The sequence below is a fragment of the Rhinolophus hipposideros genome (assembly GCF_964194185.1).
Source record: "Rhinolophus hipposideros genome assembly, chromosome: 12".
In the NCBI taxonomy this organism is placed as follows: domain Eukaryota; kingdom Metazoa; phylum Chordata; class Mammalia; order Chiroptera; family Rhinolophidae; genus Rhinolophus; species Rhinolophus hipposideros.
Window position 1 is genome coordinate 18,781,129 of NC_138058.1, and position 23,471 is coordinate 18,804,599.

The window sequence follows — 23,471 nt, forward strand, 5'->3', positions numbered from 1 at the left end:
AAACAGAAGCCCCTGGTGGGAATTCATTTCCTTTTTCTTCATGAGAAGGCAAAACGGCACCTAGGAAAAATTCCCCACTATGAGAAGCCTCCCATAGAAATCCTCCCACACTTGCAGTCAGGGGTCCTATCTGTGTGGTCCCCACCAGCAGTGCTGCACCCCTTCCTTCTCAGGTCTCAGTGGCCGAGAACAGGCATGTCCTAGTCAAGGCTAAGGTTAAGTGAACTGGCAGGTGTGAGTTCCACACACCTGTGGGTAGAATCAACACCTGGTCAATTTAAAATTTTCAAGGGTCACTTGGTTCTTTTAATACCTCATATTGGAGGGTGATGTTTCCAGTGACCTTCTTTCCCACTCCTCCCACAGAGACTCTTCTACGTGAACTGAGCCAAATGTGTTTGGAACAGGCCTGTTTGCTGGCTGGTATCCCAATTTTGCAATAGCACTGATGAGTCCTGTTATAGGGCAAACTGACTACATGGTTATTCAAATATACTGTCATCCTCCAGTTCCAATTGCAAGTGATGCCTCGTTCTATTTGCTTTCTCCTCACTTCCTTATGCCACCTCATAGACAAGTTCAAAGCCTCAGTAGCTACCAAGTGCCTTCTAATGTGTTCATTCTGTGGCTAATATTTCTTCCTCGCTTATGATGACCCTAGGTAACTTCACTTATTGGAAAAACGACCCCTTGACACAGCCAAAATGGAATAGCAGATTGTTTTATATCTTTTTTGTTGTTGTTTAGTTTTAAACATAAATTATGATGATTAACCCATCCCGTATCCTATACCTTTTTTCAGAGGCGTGACTCAGATACATGAAAGACCATCCTGCGAAAAACAAAACAAAAACAAACAAACAAACAAAAACCCAGGAACGAGAAAGGAACATAAGTCTCCTTAAATAATCTATTCAGGTTTCTGATATCTTTATCAGAATGTTGTCTTTCTCCCTATAATGCTTTGACTCAGTGTCTTGAAATAATGTGCACACCAGAGAAGAATTTTCAGGGTGTTACAGTCACCTTTGCAGAGATGACTGAAAGCTCAAAGGGCCAAGAAGAACACTTGAAACATAGACCCATTTGCAAACTATTCCTTATCTCATCCTGTTCGCCTCCTTCAGCTGCCTTCTATGGGGCCTCTTGCTGATTACCTGAGACAGAAAGAAAGTCATCCACCGAGGTGATGTCATCCACGGCCTCTGTCAGCACTCGGACCTGCTTCTCCCACTGGTCTTTGAAGACGTCCATATTGTCCTGAGCGACTTTGCTCTGTGGCCGGGCGGCCAGTGTGAGAGCGGCGTTGATGACCTGTTCGTTAGAAGCAATCCAGCAACAGTGAAAACACTCTTCAGAAGAGGAAGAGGCAGCTTAAATATCATGCTGAAACCCTGGACCCTGTAGTTTCTACAGATAAGCGGGTTCTCAGTGTTCAGAAAAACAATAAAAAGCATGAACAGTGAGGTAGGTTCTGAGCGACCATTAGTTTTTGTTTGCTTTGCTTTTCTTCTTTTTTTTAAGATACATTCATTAGTCTAGTTTCAGAAAGTGTTTACTGGACAAATCCTATTTGCTTAGCACAGACATGGCAGAAATATAACTCTTGTTCTACATATGCAAGCTTAGAATTTAGTTGTTGAGACAAAGTAAACAGATATGGTGTTTAAATAACCGCCCCAAATGAATAGAACAAAGTCAATATGAATGGGAAAGAGGGAAAGACAGTAATTGCCACATTAATTCTAAAGAGACTAGTATAGTTAGAATTTTCTTTTTTTTTTTGAGAAAGGTAGAACTTGAAACAGCCCACGGATATTGGTCAGCACTTTCCAGCGATAGGAAAGAGGGCAGGTGAGGAAAGGAGTGACATGAGGGATGGAGCACAGAAGGTCCTGAGTAACAAGTCAGCGATGGGCTTTTGCAACAAAGTGAATAAGGCTTACCTGGGGACACAGGCTGTCAATCTGAGTGGCTGCCATTCGGACTAATTTCACCCCTTCCTCATTGTTGGAGATGGAACAGGCCAAATTGGCAACCTGTATCGAAGAACATTTGAGTGAAAATTATGTTGAGGTAGTGGAAAAGTACACTGCTCTTACAACCTTGCACCTTCTCTGGAGAGTGACACATCCGAGGGAATTCTTTCTCGAATAAGATAAGGGCCCCCTTCAGTGGTGAACCAAGTATTACTAGTTTTATTGCTACGTTAGGCATTTCTGCCAGAGGAATAGGATGCTAATAAATTATTGCTTCAGAATTCTCACGTGTTTTAACTGTGTTGCTCTCAACTGTTTTCCACTATGGGCTGCCCTGATTCACCTACATTCACTTGAGCCCCCTCAGATTCATCACTGAGTACAGAACACTATGATTTGGGCCACATAAGTACTACATTCCGACCAGTGAGAGAGACACTGCAGACGATGATTTGGATTTCAAAGGGACTCGTAATAAGCTGGATATTAGAGTGATTGACCCAAAGGAACACAGGTCTGCCTGTCAGCGTCTGGCAGGAAGATGCTGGTCCACCAATAGCCAACTCAAATGCTTTCAGGGCCCAGGCAGGTCTGAGAGATGTGTGGAAGAGACTGGGATAATTCACAGGTAATAGTGAAGTCTACAACAAATTAGAACATGCAGACTGAGTATAAAGGCATTCAATTTTGACGTTTTAACACACGATACTAGCCAAAAGAGCTGAACTAAAATCAAGCTCTCCGGTCAAGTGTTTTGATTTGTGTTATTCCTTCTCTTCAAGATGTGAGAATTGGTAATACAAGGTTAGATTGATTGGCCAAGGTCAACAGCACACAAAACCACCATCAAACTCTGATCAGTCCCATCAGGCTGGTGTCAAGAGGATAGGAGGATGGGGATTAACAAGATGGCAAAGCAAAGAGAAGGGCCTCCAGGGCTCGGCGCAGTAGGGCAAGCAGAAGACGTGATCGGCAGAGAGACAGTCCCTGGGGGCCTCCTGGCCACCCGCCCCACTGTATCCAGCTCACTTCTGCTCCCCTACCATGCCTAACGCCTGGAAGATTAAAATGCACTACACATGTGTAGTGTTCCTAACATGAAAGAAACCTTACACTGTGTGGAGCAGCGAGAAGAGCATACAACTGGAGATCATTCTGAGGGCTGTTCCTTATCAGCAAAAGGAGATAGGTAGATGGTGATACCAGAAATATCTCCTAATCCTACTTCAATAAATCCTTAGTGCAAAGAATCCCATTTTGAAACTTTTAAGGAAGAAGGACATATTACATCTGTTCTAGTGAGAACATGTATAATGAGGAACCACAGAGTTCCAAACATTATCACAGTTTGTTAGTTTACCTTTGAATCTTCAGATAGTTTTCACTATTTTAGTTCTCAGAATATGTCTGTGAGAAAGACGAATATGCCTTATTGTATCCATTCACAGGATACTAAATGCCCAGGGGTATGAAGATCATTGGAGACACAGCAAGAACTATAATAATAATAATAATAATAATAATAATAATAATAATAATACGGATTCACAACTTTTTCTTGCTGTGTCATATTGTCTCCACTTTGCATTTTTATTAATCTTTGTTATATTTGTATATTTGCTATAATTGTATATTTTGTATTCCAAATGCCTGAATAAGTATGTGACAGAATTGGTGCTTAATACGCATTTATTGAAGAATCGTTTTTAATAGTTTCTTTCTTTAACTGCATATACTGCATTTCATGGATTAAAGATACTCTCGAAGATAAAGTGAAATTACCTCCTTTAATTTGGCTAGACAAATTTTCACATTAGCTTCTAGCACAGGTTTACCAATGTTATGGTGCTAGACAATGGTGCCTACATTCTGGCCCACTGTTTGAGTCCAGAATGTAGTTTTCCCTGTTCATAGTAGCATGAGAATAATCATGAGAGTATGATGAATTTTCTAGAAGGTATAATGTATTTAATATACAAGTCTATTTTTTAGTCTTCAATTCAATTCTTCCTATTTCTGCTGTTGAACCACCTTTCATTTTATGAAATGATAATCGGATAGTGGTTTTGTTTGCTCTTTATTTATTATCCTTGCTTAGTGCATGAGAGTCTTAAAGTCACACTTCTGCATAGCTGTGGACAATTGCTGAAGAGTTTGCCACATAACCCTACATAACGACAAAATGAAAACTTAAAAATGATCCAGAAACCAGGTTTTGGGTAATATTTGCTTTGTAAGAAGAAGAGTGATGAAACACCAATAGTCTCAATGAGATAATGGTTTTAGACAAAGTATTTAATGGCTGTTGACATAAAAATATATATATATATAATTACGAGAGCAAGAAAATCAGGCATGTTCTCTTGATGGAAGGTCATAACACTACCTGTGAGATAGTTTTACCAAAAACAAACAAACAAACATGGAAATGATCAGCTTTAGGAGCTATTCTCAATTTACAGGAAATTCAAGAGACAAAGAAACATGTAAAATAAAACCACATAAATGTAATCACGAAAAACCTGATGTTGATAAACAAGCAGGAAAAAAAAACAGACTATTTTTGGATGCTGAATAGAACAACAAACTGTAACACATGTAGCCATAAATATGTAAATAAATAATTAAATACATAAATGTATACTGTGCAATAAATCAATCTGAGTAAATATTTGATAATATTAAAGAGTTAGTTAATATTTTTAAGTACACTAATAATATTTTGTGTTTTTTTAAGTGTCCATGGCTTCTAGAGATAAATATTGAGATGTTTATGCATGAAATGATATGTTTGGAATGTGTTTTATAATTACCTATGGTAGTGGAACTCGGTGGAAGTGGAAAAAAACAAGACTGATCATTAGTTCATAATTGTTGAAGCTGAATGATAGTATCCAATGGTTCATTATACATGCTCTACTTTTGGATATGCTGGAAATTTTCCAAACTAAAAAAGTTTTTTTGTTTTTAAAAAGTAGCAACCACAATCTGTTATCTCACCAGCTTTGGTGAAACACTTTCTTACACTTGTATGAGTCTGAAAGGGGTGCAGTACAAGTCAGGGAGAAACCTGATTATGGTTTGGAGTTAAGGCTTGCAGACAACTGAAGAGCACCAGTCTGAGCATGGAAAAGGAATACTGTCACTAGATTGCCAAGGTCACAGAGATGGCTCTCTAGACCACACAGTCTCCTGCTCATGCTGGCTACAGGAAAAGGAAGAAGCTGAACGTGGGAACCTAAGGGCTAAGAAGCTCTGGGCTCTTGTGTGAAGGACATGCCAATCAATGACTTCTATATAGTGATCATGAACTTTTCTGTGTGTATCTTTCAAAATGTATCTTCCTCCTTTGTCCAAATAAACTCTCTGAAGGCTTAGATCTAATGTGGGAACCTCACTGCCCAACAGAATATTACTAGAGGGAACAGTGCTAGCAACACTCAACAAAAATAAAGAGCTGGCAACAACCAATAGTTCTCCAATTATTTATTCTCTTTAGTTTATGGATCCATAAATCCCGAAGTCTGGCAGCCTCCACTCTGCAATGTACTCCTGCTCTTTAAGTCCACTTAAAATCAGAATTTCACTTTACCTTCTACTGTATTCTGAAACATACTGAAAATATTTCCAATATGATGCTAAGGATTTCACTATCTTCAACAGCAGGTTTGTATATTTTAAATTGGTCATGGACTTACTCCAAATTCCTACCTCTCTTATTTTCCTTTGGCTTGCCTTTCTGCTCCTCACTAGACCCACTGGCATTGTAGGATTCTGAACATGATTTTATACATTGTGATTCTAGAACTCGGGCGGCAAACACTAAGTTTCAGTCTCGAGGCAGTTCCCAATCAATAATGCAGCTTGAAAGGCCAGCTAACATTTCAACATCAGCCCAAGAGTACTGCACACAGTAGGTATTTAATAATTGATTTCAACTGCCTGTTCTTTAACTACAGCTCTTATGTTATCAGAAACTCTGATAAAAATAAAATGTCCTATTTTACAAAACACAGTATTTTCTCCTTAAAAAAAAAAAAATTAGTATGACAATCTTCCTAAGGCAGGGACGAGGGGAAGGGAATAGCAAGTAGAATCATTAGACATTTGAACAATATTAACACAGATAACAAAGTAGACTGTTACTAGACTGCAAACCAACAGATGTTGAGCAGTATGATTAAATTTAATAGACTTTTGAAACCTGTTTGAGTCAACCAAGCAAGTAACACTTATGGGTTGGCTCTGGCCTCTGCATTCTCCACTCCTGAATTGTTTACAACTTGGCTGAGGCAGCAAGAGTCATTTGCCTTCCTAGAATCTTAGGCAACACTAAAGTATATCATTAACTGTTAAATGGTGGGCTATTTAGATTGATTTGGGATTTCTGAAAGTGACTAGGCCATGAGTAACTGTGGCACAGCTCCCTGGTGAAGTAATTGTACTAAATTCCCAGCAGTCATTTATGAAAGGAAGCCCTCCTGCATAACTTCTGAGAGGATAATGGATTTGGGAGAGATAGAAACTGAAAAGACTGGGCCAGGTCTTCTCTCTGATTTAGTGCCTTACAGAGAATTATCTTGGAGAAAAGGAAGCTTAGCAGCCATCAGTAAATAGTGTGCTGCTGACTACAAGAGCGTTAAGAGGTCAGAAACAAAGAGGGCTCAGTATCCCTGGGTGGGAATCAGTAAACATACCGTGGAGAGGAAACAGACCAATCTTACAATGTGTCTTTTCTGATTGTCTGATTAGCACAAATTTCTGGATGCTCAGTTACCATACATTCTGTTTTTCTGGAGACACGCTGTGTAAGTAGGTAAAGTGAACAATAATATCATTAGCAGGAATAGAAAGATAATAAACCAGCAAGGAGTGCTGATGCTGATTCTTCTAAGAAAGTAACTTGCTCCTTGAAGTGAATTTGTACAATTGGCATCCACTCCCTAACTTTTAATTATCACCTTACCTGACCGAAAACAAGTAGAGATTATTCCAGGAACACTGACAGGAGACTTAAAATTGACAAAATCAGAAATGGGTGGAACCCTCATAAAAATATATTATGACCATTTGAAATGTGAGATATCTTTCATCACACACACACACACACACACACACACACAAAATCCCACATAGCTCAAATCTCCAGACAAATAGCATATGGTGGCTGTAAAATTCACTTTTGTGTGGACATCACTACAGAAAGCAGCTCCATCTCAAAAATGTCATGGTCTCATTTGAACACTTACAAGAAAAGTCAAAATGCCTGGGAGGCTAAGCTTTCCTTAGACACTAAAACCTCTGCTAATAAAGAATGTAAGTCCAAAGTGATATGATGTCTATCAGAAAGATGAGAACATTTTCTTTATTTCCGGTGTTGGAAATTTTTTAATATCTGCAATTCCGTTTAATTTCAAATGCCAGTAAATAACGCAGTCAACCCCCAAACACTTCATCATTTCATTAATTTTTACAGTTTCAAGTATCGTATTAGTGTCTTAAGAACACATTATAGAAATAAATAATAGCAATTCAGAGGTTTATAAAAATTTGTTCCACATGTTAACATTGCATCATCATCAGAAATTTGAGGATAAAATGAACTTGTTTACTATTAAAAGGGAATTTATGGGATTTTTAGTCACCACAGTCACATGGCCATATAAAACCATGAGGAGAAGAGAAGATGGCACAAATTCCACGCAATCTGTTATTTGACAACATTTGTGGCCATGCAGAGTGCTATGGTCTCAATCTGAAGACCTATTCAGTTATCTGCTCTGATATCATTGGCACACAAAAAGGTATTAATATATATGTGCCTGTCTTGTCTAGAATTGCAAGGTTGACATAGAATATGCCTCCTGTATTACAGATAGAATTTTACAACTTAGTAAGTGACAAAATGACCTGCTTCCCTGAAATCTTAGACAGGCAAGACAGCAGCCTTGATGTTGAGAGAGAGGCATGTGAATTTAAGATGACAATGGACTTCCACAAAGATGGTCCCTAAGAGGAGACTTGATGGCCACCTTCACAACTTGCTGTGAGGAGAGCCCAAAAGATGTGGGTGCCCCAGATAATGTTTGCAGCAGTCTCTCTTTTCTGGCTGAGGTATTTTGGAATCCTTTGAAAATGCAGCTGCCTCGGACTGAGATGAGTATATCAACATAATTACCAGTAACTGAGGTTCTGAAGGGTAGAGGAGACCTAGACAACAGGGGGGATTTGATCAGGGAGGAGTGGCTCCGTTGGGATTGGCAGCTGCGGCAGCAGGAAGACCCTGAGGACAGGGGGAAATGAGAAACACTTTTTCATGCTTCTGTTTTAAGCGACTTCTCTAAAGCAACTGACACTCTCATTTACTCTATGTATTTTAATTCTTTTTTAAATCATATAATTAAAAGAGCCTCGGCTTTGGAGTCAGGTAGGCTGAGGTTTGTATCTTAACTCTTGCTGTCGAGTGAGGTGCTTTACCACTGTGAGCTACCTATAAAATTAACTATAAAATATAAATATAGAATAATAACAAAGTGGTGATACGGTGGAAAGGAAAAATGGAGTGTACTTAACCCAGCACCCAGTAAGGATTTGACAAACGTTATTTTCATATTGCGCACTTCATTGAAAGGTCACTATAAAAGTAAAGAAATATTGTAATAACAATACCCAATCACTGATGTGTGCAGCATTCAAATACTGAGTGACTAATGTGTGCCATACATTGAAGATACAGAGGCAATCAAACATTTTTCATATTTCCTAGAGAAACTTATATTTTGGTGAAATTAAACAAGTTTACATTGTAAAGATTACTATAAAGGAAATAAAATGGGAGAGCAGTGATTGAGAGTAAAGGAAAGTCTATATGTGATCATTTACACTGTTTATCCGTCAGTTATGTATAATTTTCATAAAGTTGCAATCTCAGCATGTATCTTCTTGTCACTGCTTAACCTCTTACATTGCAAATATTGTGCAGGTTCTTTATGTACTTGTGATTATTATTTTTTTTATACTTGAATAAGATTCCCAATGTTTTTACTGCATTACTTGGTAAGTCAATTTGCTGTTGCCATACATTTAAAGAAGTCTCCAATGTTTGCTATTACCAAACACAGAGGAACATACATCGTTAAGCTTCCAGGTTTTGCTAATGTCAGAAGTGGACTTCCTGGGTCAGGCATGTGTTTACATGTGGCTGTTGTGCTTGCTGAGAGGTCCTCAGCAATGAATGGACTTGCTAGTTTGGCAGTGACACCGGCATCCTCTCCCACTCTCCTGAACACTGCTTCTCCTCACCTCTTAGCCACAGCATCATGAGTATTTCCAACCTTCATTCTACAAGCCACAAGTGTAAATTAGGATTGCTAACAAGTCATTTCATGTATCCCCAGCTGGATTATGAATTCTTGCAGGGCACAGGCCTTCATTATACCTAGCACAGGTACTCAATTCCACTTTTTTCATTTACCGAATCCTGTCAGTTCCCTTCATGCTGTGTAAAGCAGAGTACCATTCAACTTGTGATAACCTAGGAGTCATCCCTAGGAGATCCTGAGTTCTATGATCTGGAATTGGGAGCAAGTATATGTTCTATGTACCATCCTTTTTGCAGTGTATCATCAAATCAGCAGCCAATACCAAATGAACCTTATACAGCATCCTGCCACCTGGTGCCAGGAAGCAGTTTCTTCCTGGTCCCACCAGCTTCCATACCCTGGCTTATCCTTACACACCTGTGAGAACACAAATCTTCATTTCCAGGGCTCCTCAGGGATGCAGAACAGCTCGTTTGCCTGTATTCTTAGGTTCATACTCACCACCAGCAAATGCTGTTTGCATGCCTCTGCCCAAATTAAAGTGATCAGTCTGCCCTGGTGACTTTAATGGAGGTAATCACCAGTTCACATTCATGAACAAATTGATGTGCTTGCTTCATAGCTGAAACACTCACCATAAATCTATACCCTTCATATATAAACACCTCAGTGGCTAAAAATAATGCAATAAAGCACCACCAAATGCCTTCTTGATGTCTGTTCATCAATAATGTGTGGTTGTGTGAACAGGATGAGAGAGACTAAGCATGTGTTCTCTAAAATCATGCAAGGGATGAAATGCCCATGTAATTACTGGAGGCCTCCTGGGATTCTTTTTCTCCATCCTTCCACTGAGGACCTGAATTATTACTCTTCACTATTATGTGATTTCTTGGAGTCCCATGTAAGTCAGTGAAAAAGTCCCATGTAAGTCATCTTCACATATGTGAGATGAATATCCTCCACTGCACATTGGTGGCCCCAGAGCTCCGGGGTGTCTCTAGCACTGGAGAAAGGCTGCAATGAACCATCCAGCACTTGACTTTTGTCAGAATACAAGGAATGTTCCCACAACATCTGAATAAATAAACACAAGTACTCTCTATGGCTTGTTCTCATATATTTTAAAATAATAAATGAAAGTGGAGTCAAGGCCATAAGCACAGTGCAAAAGAATTCTAACTATCCTAACCAATATTATATCTGGTCTCAGCCTCCTCTGTACAGAATTACGACTTGAGGATGGAGATGGTGAGAAGTTTCCATTTCCTCCACCTTATACCCCAGGGTTTGTGAAGTTTTTGCTGGGTGGGGGCGATGGAGTCAGGTGGGGGCCTCCACCAAGTAAACTCTTAGCATTATGCTCACATTCAATTCAAAGTCCATATGTCCCTGAAGACTTTTATTCACAGAGGCCAGTGGGACTAGATCTCTCTTCCAAAGCTCAGCAGGCTTACTGCCTGCATCACTGGCACTAATTACCACACACTGCTGTTTTATTCCACATGTGTGGTACATGGGACTAGATGAATGAATAAATACTTATGGAATTATATATATATATATACATATATATATATGTGTGTGTGTGTGTGTGTGTGTGTGTGTATACACACACACATATACATATATATACATATATATATACACACACACATATACATATATATACACATATATATACACACACACATATACATATATATATACATATATACACACACACACATATACATATATATACACATATATATACACACACACATATACATATATATATACACATATATGTATATATATACACACACACATACACAGAGGGTGCCAAAAATGTATACACATTTTAAGAAAGGAAAACTGTATTAAAATTGTAATAATATATAACAATAACAAAAGATGAATACAAGTCATGTTTGACTTCTGCAATTACAAGAGGTGCTCAAAGCGGTAACTACCAGCACGTCAGCATCCAGACACTTTTGATTACAGATATATGTGACACGCACACACACACATACATATACTGAGGTGAAAGAAAAATGTATACAGGTGGACTCTTTGGTCAACGTTGCTCAAGCAGTAGTTCACCACAATCAGAGGTGTCTGGACGCTGATGGTAACCACTTTGAGCACCTCTTGTAATTGCAAAAGTCAAACATGACTAGTATTCATCTTTTGTTATTGGCACATATTGAGTATTACAATTTTAATAGTTTTCCTTCCTTAAAATGTGTATACATTTTTTGGCACCCTCTATGTGTGCATACAATGTCTGCAAATTAAGTTTGCAAACCTATTTCAATAACTTTGCCAACCTTTTTTAATATCGGAAAGATTATTCATTATGAATTTGTACCAACGGGACAAACAGTTAACCAAGCTTATTATTTGGAAATGCTGAAATGGCTGCATGAAAAAGTTAGACGACCTGAACTTTTCGTCAACAATTTATCATGACAATGCACCAGCTCACACAGCACTGTCTGTGAGGGAGTTTTTATCCAGTAAACAAATAACTTAATTGGAACACCCTCCCTACCCACCTAATCTGGCCCCCAATGACTTCTTTCTTTACCCAAAGATAAAGGACATATTGAAAGGAAGACATTTTGATGACATTCAGAACATGAAGGATAATATGATGACAGCTCTGATGGCCATTCCAGAAAAAGAGTTCCAGAATTGCTTTGAAGGGTGGACTAAGCTCTGGTGTCGATGCATAGCTTCCCAAGGGGAGTCCTTCAGGGGTGACTGTAGTAATATTCACCAATGAGGTAGCACTTTGTCTAGAATGAGTTTGCAAACTTAATTGTTCGACCTCGTGTGTATGTATCCATATATATAGATATTGTGCTTGTTCAATTAAATGTCAACCTCCTTGAGAATAATGGTTGTGTTTTATTCATCCTTGTGGCCCCTATTGTTCCCTGTACAACTTCCTACACACAGCAAGTATAAATATAGTTTCTGGATGTTTTCTTGTCTCTTCCCTCCACCTGCATTTTCCTCTATGGAGTCCTACTCCCTTTTATGACTGTTTACCCAGCAAAGGATGCTAACTGATTAGTCAAAGTTACTATTCACTAAGGTAATATTTCTTCCTCCTAGAGAAAATAATATTCTCTAATGTATTCCTGCTAATGTAACATCTTAACCCAATTAAGATGTTCCTGAACCCCTAAGAACTTTAAAATGTACATTGTGGAAACTTCAGTCTCCCCAAGGCTAATTGGGGTTGGGGGAACATGGAGGACAGGCAGCTTTCTTTAAGCTCTGTCATCTTTATCTAAAAATTATTCTGTTTTTTCTTCCTCTGATCGCCTGTTTTTGCGAATAAAGTCTTATTGAAACACACATTTGCCCATTCACTTACATATTGTTTCTGGTTGCTTTTGCACTGCAAGGGCACAAATGAGCAGTTGTGACAGAGATCACAGGACTCACAAGCTAAAATATGTACTATCTAACCCTTTAAAAGAAAAAAAAATGATTGCAAAGTCCTGGTGTAGATGAAAACTTGGGTAGAAACAACCAGTCAGTTTTGTCACAAATGTCAAATATTGCAAAGTATCTTCATAGAGAATTGGAAAGGTATTAAACTATGGTATTTATTAACAAAAGTTTGATGAACAAAATTAAGTAGATCAAGGAGGGGTACATATTCTTAGCCTATAGAAACATGTAACCCTCCCAAGTCTATTTAACAGCGTGAAGAGACCAAATAAATAAATACATACATACATACATACATACATAAGAGTTAGGGAACAGACACTCAGAAGGAACTCTAGGATGTTATCAACCGCCCACAATAAGTTTGCTGGTGAAGAGTAAAAAGAAACAAATCCAAATCCAAAATGCCCTGTGGCTTACCTCCCAGTGTAGCCCCATTAGCCATCCCTTCCTGAAGCAGGAGGATCGCTCGCCACTCTCTGGGCCTCTTTGAATTAACCAAGATGATCAATTTTGCAGCCTTTCATCTGTACTTACATCCCTTTGGGACATCCACTTCATCTTTCATCACTTCTTGCTTCACCTGACCCCTTGAAATTCTGTCTCCACTCTGGGCTTTAACAGTCTTTACAGGTAACCCAAAACAAAGACCTAGAGTGTATCTAATAGAAAGTTCCGTTCCCCCGTGCCTGACCACTTCAATAGGCATTGCCCCGAGAAGCTCTAGGAACCTATCTCTCACAACCTCAGAGGGCTCCTAAGGGGACTGAAGCAAAGGAGTGTGGGGTGGGAAAAATGATCTGATTGGTCCTGGGCCACACAAGGGAAGAGACTAAAGAAAGACCTTCAAACTGGCTCTATCCCCCTAACAGATCCCCTCCAGCACCCAGTCATCTATAAATTCTTTCTCTTCCTGTCTTCATTGCCTCCTGAAATGTTTTCAGGCTCAGTCCCTCAAACCTGCTTGCTCCATCTTATCTGTGCTCCATTGCCAGCTCTTCCTTTCTTCATTTCAGATCTGTTCTTGGATTCTTCCCTAGGCTCTCTTGTGAAGTTTCAATTCTCCTTTAGTGTCTGAGCCCAAGTTTGCCTGGGCGCAGAGAACAGCTCCTCTTTTCCAAGCCTTTCCCCTGGGGGCAAGCCCACACATTCCCATGCTCAGACCAGGTGGTAATCCAGGTCCATCAGTTATAGAGAGGACATCACAGAGCTCTCCATATCTGCTCTATCTTAGGTTCATTAAATAATGTAGACAAAGCCATCCATGCTTAGCAGCACTCTCTGGTCTTCTCCAAACCATCTCTCCCATGTGTTTATGCTCATCCTAGTTCTGCTTTCTTTATCTACCTTCACACTCTGCTTCCTGACACCTGCTTCAGTTTCTCCTTTGCTTAACTCCTAGAAATTCTTTTTTTTCCTGGCTTTCCATCATTAGCCCCACGGGTACACTCCCCCTCTGTTTCTTTTTTTTCTTCTTCTTCTTTTTTTTTTTTTTTACAGGTCTTTATTGGGGAACAGTGTGCACTTCCAGGCCTTTTTCCCAAGTCAAGTTATTATCCTTTCAATCTTAGTTGTGGAGGGTGCCATTCAGCTTCAAGTTGTTGTCCTTTCAGTCTTAGTTGTGGAGGGCACAGCTCAGCTCCAGGTCCAGTTGCCGTTGCGGGAATTGAAACTGGCAGCCTTGTGGTGGAGAGGATGCGCTCCAACCAACTGAGACATCAGGGAGCTCGGCGGCAGCTCAGCTCAAGGTGCCGTGTTCAATCTTAGTTGCAGGGGGTGCTGCCCACCATCCCTTGCGGGACTTGAGGAATTGAACTGGCAATCTTGAGAGAGCAATCAGTGAGAGCCCACTGACCCATGTGGGAATCAAACCGGCAGCCTTTGGAGTTAGGAGCATGGAGCTCTAACCGCCTGAGCCACCGGGCCGGCCTCCCCCTCTCTTTCTTATACCTGCAGCTATTATAGCTTTTCTTGCCTCTGTCCTGTAGGACACACAGCCAGGAAAAGCCTCCTGATTTCATGAAAGCTGTTACAAATCTCTCCCAAGCTGGAGATGCCCTTATTGAATGTCCTGCATCTCCTTCCTTCCATGGGCCAAAAGCCCCTATAGACGCCTGCAAATATACCAGTTTCTTGCTCAGCTCTAACACATTTCTGTGATGTTCAGAGAAAAGAATGCTGCCAGAGAATGAGCTTCCGTGTTATTCCATGTCACCTGCAACCATCTCTAAAAAGGGTCCTGCCACATAGAACCCTTTTTCTTCCAAAGTGACCTTCAAGTAACCACCTCCATTTTGTTGGGCAACAGATGCAGCCATCATAGTCCAGAGCCCTGTCTTGGCTCGGACCCCAGATGCATGCTAGTTTCATCTCCAGGCCCTCAGGAGACCATGGCCAGGTCTAGAAGAAAGGAGCAGCTGCGCTTGCAAAAGTGCATGTCAACTCCCAGCCAAGGTTACGTTCATAACCAACGCTCCCAGGAATAGGCCAAGCCCACAATGCCCTTCAAATGTGCCTTGGTTTGGCAACTTCATACAGGAGAACTGTTTTGCTATCGTCCTCAGAGGGTCAATTTTTCCTAGCTGAATCAGTCATCTGGGTGAATGGCCAGTCAGCCTGACCTTTCAATCTGCTATGTAAAAAAAAAAAGCTGAAGATGGCATTCTGACTAATAGTCCCAGAGAAAAGCAAGGAATGAGGAAATTCTATGCCTCTTGCTTCTGTTCAGCTTTGTACTCCCCAGGCTAGCTTTTTATATAACTGTAGGCTTTTGCCTCAGATAGGTTCTACATTGATTTTCCATGGGATGTAGGGTTAGCAAGCGTACTTGTCGTGGGAACACCAATAATACTCTGTGGGCACATAGAGGAAGGGAGAGAGAAAAAGAGGGCTATGGAGATATTTGGGGGTTTTCATCAATGTAAATGTTCTTAGTTAAGTAAGCAATAATTACAATTAAACCATTACCTAAAGCCTGAGTAATTTTTGAACTTTCAAAGGGCTTAATACCTATTATTTCACAACATATATACTATGTGTACAGATACACAGATGTACATATTTTTCATTGACAGTATTTAGTGAGGAAATATGATCAACAAGCCAAATATAGCCCTTGGCTTATTTTTGTATGGTCTTCAAGCTAAGAATGGCTTTCACATTTAAAAAGGGTGGTTAAAATACATACACAGAAAAATATGTGACCCCCTATGTGGCTCAATAACTGTAAGATATTTACTATTCTTAACAATACAAGTTTGCTAACCCCTCAGATATGAGAGTTATAAGCATGAAGACCGCTCTGCTATTTGTCTACTTATCGACCAGAATATAAATTGTCCCAAGCACTCCAGTCCTAGAAGTTTTTACCTCTGTTCAGTGAAACCCTCAGTCCTCATACCATTTCCCAGTCTCTGCTCTGGTAATGTTCCTCAAAAGCAAGGACCTTTTTTTTAAAATTCCTTGTCCCTTTGTATTTATTTATTTAGATTTGCCTAAACCCTATTACATCATTCATGATTTCACCAGATACAGCTTTTCCAAGACTCCAATATACCCTCAGGGTCTAAAGAGCTGCTAAGATTGAGAATGTTCCAAAGAATATGCTCAAGACTGTTAAAGAAATTCACAAAAATCAGTGCGAAATCCATGTTGGAAGCACTATCTCTAGAAAATGGGCCAACCTCCCAGAGGGTCTACTTTGGGGAAAAATGCACTCTTTTGGATGTTCGGTGTGGGGCTTGTACCTTGTGTATTCCCATTAGATCTATAATAATGCCTGAAGACAAGAGTCCAGCTCACTGGTCCAGAGGGAAAAAATATAGGGTGAGAGCTTTGCAAGTGAAAGCGTTGCCCACACTCTAGTAGGAGAGCCATGACCTGGGGGCTAGTTAGAAATCCAGAATCTCAGGTCTGCCCCCAGACCCTCTGAATTACAGTCCACATTTATCTTCCGATAATTCCCAGGCACATGGGAATTTGAAAAGTATTGGCAAAATGCAACTGGCATGAGATAGGAAACTGGATCATTCTGCCACTTGGGCAAGTACGTTATTCTCCTTAAATTGTCATGTTGTCCCTCCTCTGTAAAATACATATGCTGACGTCTAACTTTCCGGAGAAGGATACACATTTATAAGGTGTCAAGTAAATAAGTGTTCCCCAAAAGGTTAGCTCCTGTTATATGATTACTTGAGAAAAGTCATCTGATGGAAGCTGTTTGACACTTAATTTAGTCGGTGGTGTTTCCTGCAAATGATTTGACCCGGCTCCAGGAAGTCAATGACTAACTCATATAGGGATATAATGAATAACTCAGAAGGGATTTTAGGACTCCTCTAACGCAATGGTTCTGGCCCTAGGTGCACATTCTCAGCACTTGAAGCATTAAAACACCAATGCACAGGCCCAACCACAAAGATGCTGGAGTGGGGCTTGCATACCAGTAGATGTTTATTTTTCAATTCCTTTGGATGATTCAAGTGGCCAGTCAAGGTTGAAAACCAACGATCCATCTAAACAAACTTTTGCCAATGTTCTCCACTTCCATCCATTTTACCAGGGAGAATTATTCCAAGACTTTCCCTTGGTCACACAGCTCAGCTGCTGCAAACTGGAGGCCAGGATCCAGGTCCCTGTTCTGTCATTCTTAACCATGGATGGTCACTGAAAACTCCCAAGAAGGATTAAAAATATATATTGATGCCTGAGATCCATTCTCACCAATTCTGAGGTACTTGGGTATGGACGAGGCATGGGGATCTTAAAGCGCCCCAGCTAAGCCTAATATGCAGCCCAAATAGAGAACTGTCTCCCCATTCTAAATTTAATCTAGGGGGTGGCCAGTTATCTCAGTTGGTTAGAGCTTGGTGTGAATAACACTAAAGTTGCCGGTTCGATCCCCACATGGGCCTCTAGGAGCTGCGCCCTCCTTAAAAAAAAAAAAAAAAAAAAAAAAAAAAAAAAAAAAAAAAAAAAAAGCTAAATTTAATCTAAACACACTCTAAATGCAGTTAGAGTTTTCCCAAGTAAATGAGGGTTTCCTCCCCCCTAAGTCTTTAGTCTGTGTCTATCAGCTTTGATATCTCCTTAATGAGAGCTGTGGAGAGGATTTCTCCTTCCCAGTGTTTTCTAAGTTTGACCCACCATAAGGATCATCTGGGGTGTTTGCTTAAGCTTGCATTTCACCAAGAGAGTCTGCATGGGGCCTGAGAGTTCCTGGTTCCCAAAGACTCCCTAGCTGGCACTTATGAGGCAGATTTCAAATAACACTGATTTAACGCAGGACCAGCAGCAACAGTGTCGCTTGCAGGTCTTAGAAACGCGCATTCTCAGCCCCACCCCCACCCTGAGGGGTCAGAAGCTCTGGGCCAAGGCCCAGCCCTCTGTGTTTTAACCAGCTCTCCAGGTCATCTGGACTGAAGCTCAAGTTTGAGACCCATAGATCCACCATAGAGTCTTCATTTGACAAATGGTGCCTAGTTTCTAATCTCCAGCCAACAGGAATTTCCCACGCAATACCTGTTTTGCTTTCTTAAAAAAAAAAAAGAAAAAAAAAATCATTCCCAGATCACTTTTTGCAAGTCTGTAACAGTAAGTAGTTCTAGGTGGCTTTTTTTACACTTTTAATTAGAGAGTCTATTTACTACCATTCACAACTATTGAATATTCTGGGTAAGAGTGAGACCCAGTGACTTGACATCAAAAGCACAAAACAAACAAACAGACAAACAAACAAAAATAACCTGGGCAATCAGGGTGGCAAAATCAGCTGGATCATATTGCTCTCAGATTCTTTCCCCTGAAATGCAGAAATATGCACACACAGTGACCATCTTTTGTTACCTTCTCCCCTTCAATGTTATAAGGGTGACAAGAGGAGGATAAACATCCATATATTACCTCCAAGATTCTCAGAGAAGTTTACATTCAAGGGAATCCTGAATACCTGAACAGCGCTTAAGATATTTTGAAAGTCACTATTTCATTCAATTCTCACAACACTTGGAATAACCCAAGAGTTGGGATGGATGCGTTTTAATTGTGCACTTTCTGAAGAAGCTTTATATGTGTTCCCTTATAAATTTACAAAACCCTGTGAGGTAAGTACTATTATCATAATTCCTATTTTATAGATGAGGAAACTGAGGCACACAGAGTCTTCCAAGGTCACACCACAATAAGCAGAAAAATCAGCTTTGAGTTTCCGCAGACTAACTCCGAAGCGTAGTCAACAAACACCTAGGTGATGCTCATTTCTTGCTCACCACAAACCTCTGATAATTTGTTTCCATTTTATAGATGACATACCAGAAGCTAAGAGAGGGTCAGCAGCTTGCCTGCATCAGACAGTTAGTAAGTAGCAGAGCCAATATTTAAACCTGGAGGCTGTTTCCAGGTCCCACTTGTGTACTTTTATTTATTTATATATATATATATATATATATATATATATATATATATGTGTGTGTATATATATATATATATATATACATATATATGTATATATATATATATATACACACACACATATATAATACATAATACATAATATATAATATATTGTACCCTCTGCAATCTTGCCAGTAGGAAAGTTAGTCATTATCTGTACAGATAACTGAAAGCCAATGAGGCAGCCTTCAAAGTTTAATTTATAGTCACTCTAAGAGGGATTTCGAAAAAGCTGATATGATAAGGGTGATGCATGCTCCTCCAGAATTAGACCTCTAGCCGAAAATGCACTTTCCAAAGAACAGGCTACAATAGAGAAAACATAAAGGCACAAAAGAAACAATTTGATATTGAGGGTGAAGAGAGGATTGGAGAACGGAGATTGGAAAGTCAGGCTTGGTTGACTTTACTTGTATGCCCGAGGCCAGTCTTGCTCCTGAGGTTTACACAGACAAGGGCAGTCAGACTCAGAATCCCTTAACTTGACCATGGTATCAAGTTGTTTCCCCCTTACTTTGCAGACATGAGAGGAGGTCATCGACACAGAATGGAGCGGATGGCAAACACCCAGCTCATTGAAGATGGAAGAGGCATTGAGTTCTCAAACAAAGCCCTCCTCAGGGACCTGCCTTACCAGGAGTTTCAAAGTAAAATTCAGGCAGTGTAGAAACAGGTCTCTGGCTAGTTTCCTGCCTCCTGTATCTCAAGGTGAAGAGAAAGAAGATGGCCACAACCACTCTGAAAAATCCAGCTGTGGAATTCTGGCCCAACCTAACCTGAAAGCACCAGAAGAGGGAAGACTTAGCGAGAGGACACTGCTTGGCTTCCACTGCATTTGTTCACTCGCTTGCTTAACATATTTAATTAACCACCAAGGTCCGGTCGGCTTCCTGAAGTCAAGCAAAATAAGAGAAAGAGGCATCATTTCTGCTTTCATGCATCCCCAGATCTGATTGGATGAGGCAGCCCGATAGGAGCAAATGCAGTGAAATATAAAATGTGCCGTAGTAAAATTCTGAGCCAGCTAGAGCAGAAGCACAAAGCAGAGAGAGATTAGTTTTTGAGGGAGGGCTTGTAGTGGCAGGAATCATCTGGGAAACACTTCAATGACACAAGTCCAAAGTTTTGCATAAGGCAGATCCAAAGGTAGAGAAGGACAGAGCAAGTAAAGGCTGGGAGCATAGGAAGGAGATTCCAGGGAGAAAGAGCAATGCAAGCTAGATCTGAAGAGCCTGGGCTTTCTGGAGATTGGCAAGCAGTTCATTAAGACTGAGTGGAAGGGGAGGGTCAGTAGGTGATACAGCTGGGGTAGAAGTCAGTGCCAGGGAAGGCCGAAAAACTTCCACTTTCCCCGGGAGGCAGTGGTGAGAATTTTAAGCATGTGAGCAGTGACTGGACAGACGTTTTAGGAGGAACACTTGGGTACCTGTTTGGAAGATGACCGTGGGGTGAATGAGACAGACAGTGCAGAGATGTGCCTCTAGAGTCGGATCCTTATGGAAGGGAAAATGTGCCCATACTATGCACAAGGTGCATGGAGGCCAACGCACAAGACAGATTTTAAGAGGTGCCTCTTCTGAACTTTATTTTGCACATGCAGACATTGAGACTCAGAGAAGTTAAGTACATCTCCCATAATCATCCGGCTGGTCAAGTTCAGAGCCAGGATTAATCCATGGTCTGTCTCCTAAAGCCATCGCCCCTCTCTCCAGCTGTTTCCTACAGTTCCGTCTCCTGCTGAAGGCCTGTGATCCCCACCAACAGCGACCCTTTTGCTGAGACAACATAGGCAGGGATGGCAACTTCTGAGGGCCAAGGGCCCTTTTCTCTGCTTTTGCTTACCCGACTCACTCTCCCTCAAAGGTCAACTTCAAGCCTCATATAATCCAGGAAGCCTTCCAGGACTAAACCCACACAGGCTAATAGGATGTTCCCTGTACTCTGAAATCTTACAATAGTAGTTTAAAAAAATATGTCTCTAGTTTGGTTATGTGAAAACTGTTCTTTGCAAAGAGCTTGCCTTCTCAATTATATCATCCACTACTCAAAGGCAGAGAGTGGCCCCTCCCTCCTCCGTATTAACCTCAGCTTGAAATAGGATGCCAAGAACACAATAGGTGCCAAACCCTCCTGCATGCCAGCTTCTGGCCACATTTCCTTGTGCCACTCACACCCTCACAACAGGGAAGGGAAAGTCACGTTGAAGCCCAGCCTCTTCCCATGCTCAGAACTGCAATATAACAAGCCCTGCTGGGGCACACATACTGTCATTTGAAGTTTAATTTCAGCAATAGGAATTGACATAGCCTCTCTTCCTCTCTCCAGCTCCTACCTCATAACTTTCTCTTCACACAGGCCTGCCTTGATCGAGTCGCAGACATTTTCCTCTTCCTGCTTCTTTCTTATGTTCCAGTCACTCATATGGAGTTTCTTCTCTCAATCTACAGCTAAGATTTATACATCTCTTTTGACTGTATTAAAAGTTGATTCTCTCTGCTCTCTGGGACCAGCCTAATATTTACTCAGCCTTTGTCACATTTACACCTCAGGTTGTCGTTTCTGTTCACCACTGTCTCTGAATTCTGCTCTCCCATGCAGCCCGCTTGAAATGTTCAAGATGACTCTACACAGTTTTTTTTCATTAAACAGCTCTTTCTGCTACCACATGATAATGGTGTCTATATGATTCTCAACACTTTCTTCTTAAACGATTTCATGCTCTCCTGTGACCTTAACTATTTTCATCTTTGATTTGAAAATTCCCAAATCATCATATCAATCTCTGACTTCCTTCTTTCACTCTTGATATAATTTTCTAAGTTGCTCTGACTGCTCCAAAAGGTGGTCCTCAATCATCTCAAAGGTAAAATTCCACAAAAATTACCACCCCCCCATCTTCTCCTCAGTTGCACTATCAGCTCATTACATGCCAGTCTCTTAATCACACAGGATAGAAAACTAAGATTGTTATTCAGCTTATATACAAATCACCTTTAACTTCACCTTAACTGCAAAGTGTCTCCCCTCTGTTTCCTTCTTAATCCCTTTGCCACTGCCTTAGTTCAAATCTTTATCAACTGTCATTCTGATTATAGGGATCAAATGCAACAGTTTCATAAAGTCTCTGAAGTCTTCCAAGCTGGCCCCATGCTGCATCTCCAGCTTATCCCTCACTATATCCATTCGCAGCCCAATCCTTTCACCATAAATGGCTACAGCCTTCATTGAAACCTGCCTTTTCATCCCTCTGTTTCAAGGATGCTTGAAACACAGCCGAGGCTCACGTTAACAACCAAGCAACCTAATAGAGCCAACTATTTCTGTGCCAGAGCAGGGACCCCCAAAATGTTCAGATCTCTGGGTTTGGACTCCAGACATGACCTCCATTCAGAAGCAGAGAATGCTTGACTCAACTAGACAGAAACAAAGGACCCAAGTTCCAGGTCTGCTTGGTTGGCAACTTCCAGAAATAAAGACTGGCATATAACACAATTGAGCAGTGTTAATTGTTATGGCAAACAATCACAACAGGGGGCCTGTATTATTAAAGCAACTTTACTTTGTGGTTTCCCTCTCTTCATTTAATGTATTCCCTGGGGCTAGTTTCTCCCTGTCCATGACTTTTCTGGCCATTATGAAGTAATACAGTCTCAGTTCAGTTATTCAGTGCATTACTTTCCTGTCACCACTGTAACAAACGTGGCTTAAAACAGCACAAATTGATTACCTCACATTTCTGAAGGTCAGAAGTCTGGCACGGGTCTCACCGGGCTGAAATCAAGGAGTCAATAGGGCTGGGTTCTTTTCCAGATGCTCCAGGGGAGAACCCATTTTCTTGCCTTCTCTACCTTCTACAGGCTGCTCTGTTTCCTGCACCACAGTTTCTTTCCATCTTCAATACTAGCAACGGCCAGTGGAGTCTTCCTTACATAGCATGACTGACTAACTCACCTCCCTCCCTCTTTCAGTGAGAAGGACCCCTGTGATTACATGGGGTCCCCCTGGGATATCCAGGATCCTCTTAGCTTCAAGTCAGCTGATTAGCAACCTACATTCCATCTGCAAACGTCATTCCCCTTGCCATGCAAGGTAACATTCACAGGTTCCAGAGATTAGGATGTGGCTATCTTGGGTGAGGACAATATTCTGCCTCCCACACAGAGTTCTATATAAGTTAAAGCTTGCAGCTTGCTTTAAAGGCTCCTTTTGTTCCCCTGATGGGACCATAATAAGTATAAGGGGGCAATTGCTTAGTTTCTCTTTTGTC

The 23,471-nt window shown here is 40.7% G+C and overlaps 1 protein-coding gene across 4 annotated transcripts in view; it reads right to left on the reverse strand.

Moving 5' to 3' along the window:
* CTNNA2 (catenin alpha 2) overlaps window positions 1–23,471 on the reverse strand; it is a 1,066,300-nt gene that overhangs the window by 96,897 nt on the left and 945,932 nt on the right. For all 4 annotated transcript variants that reach the window (XM_081068568.1, XM_081068571.1, XM_081068569.1 and 1 more), the window contains 2 exons: window positions 1,947–2,039; window positions 1,158–1,314 (listed from right to left, as the gene is read on the reverse strand). In XM_081068568.1, the coding sequence (XP_080924694.1) occupies window positions 1,158–1,314; window positions 1,947–2,039 (250 nt within the window). The remainder of the gene's footprint in view (window positions 1–1,157; window positions 1,315–1,946; window positions 2,040–23,471) is intronic.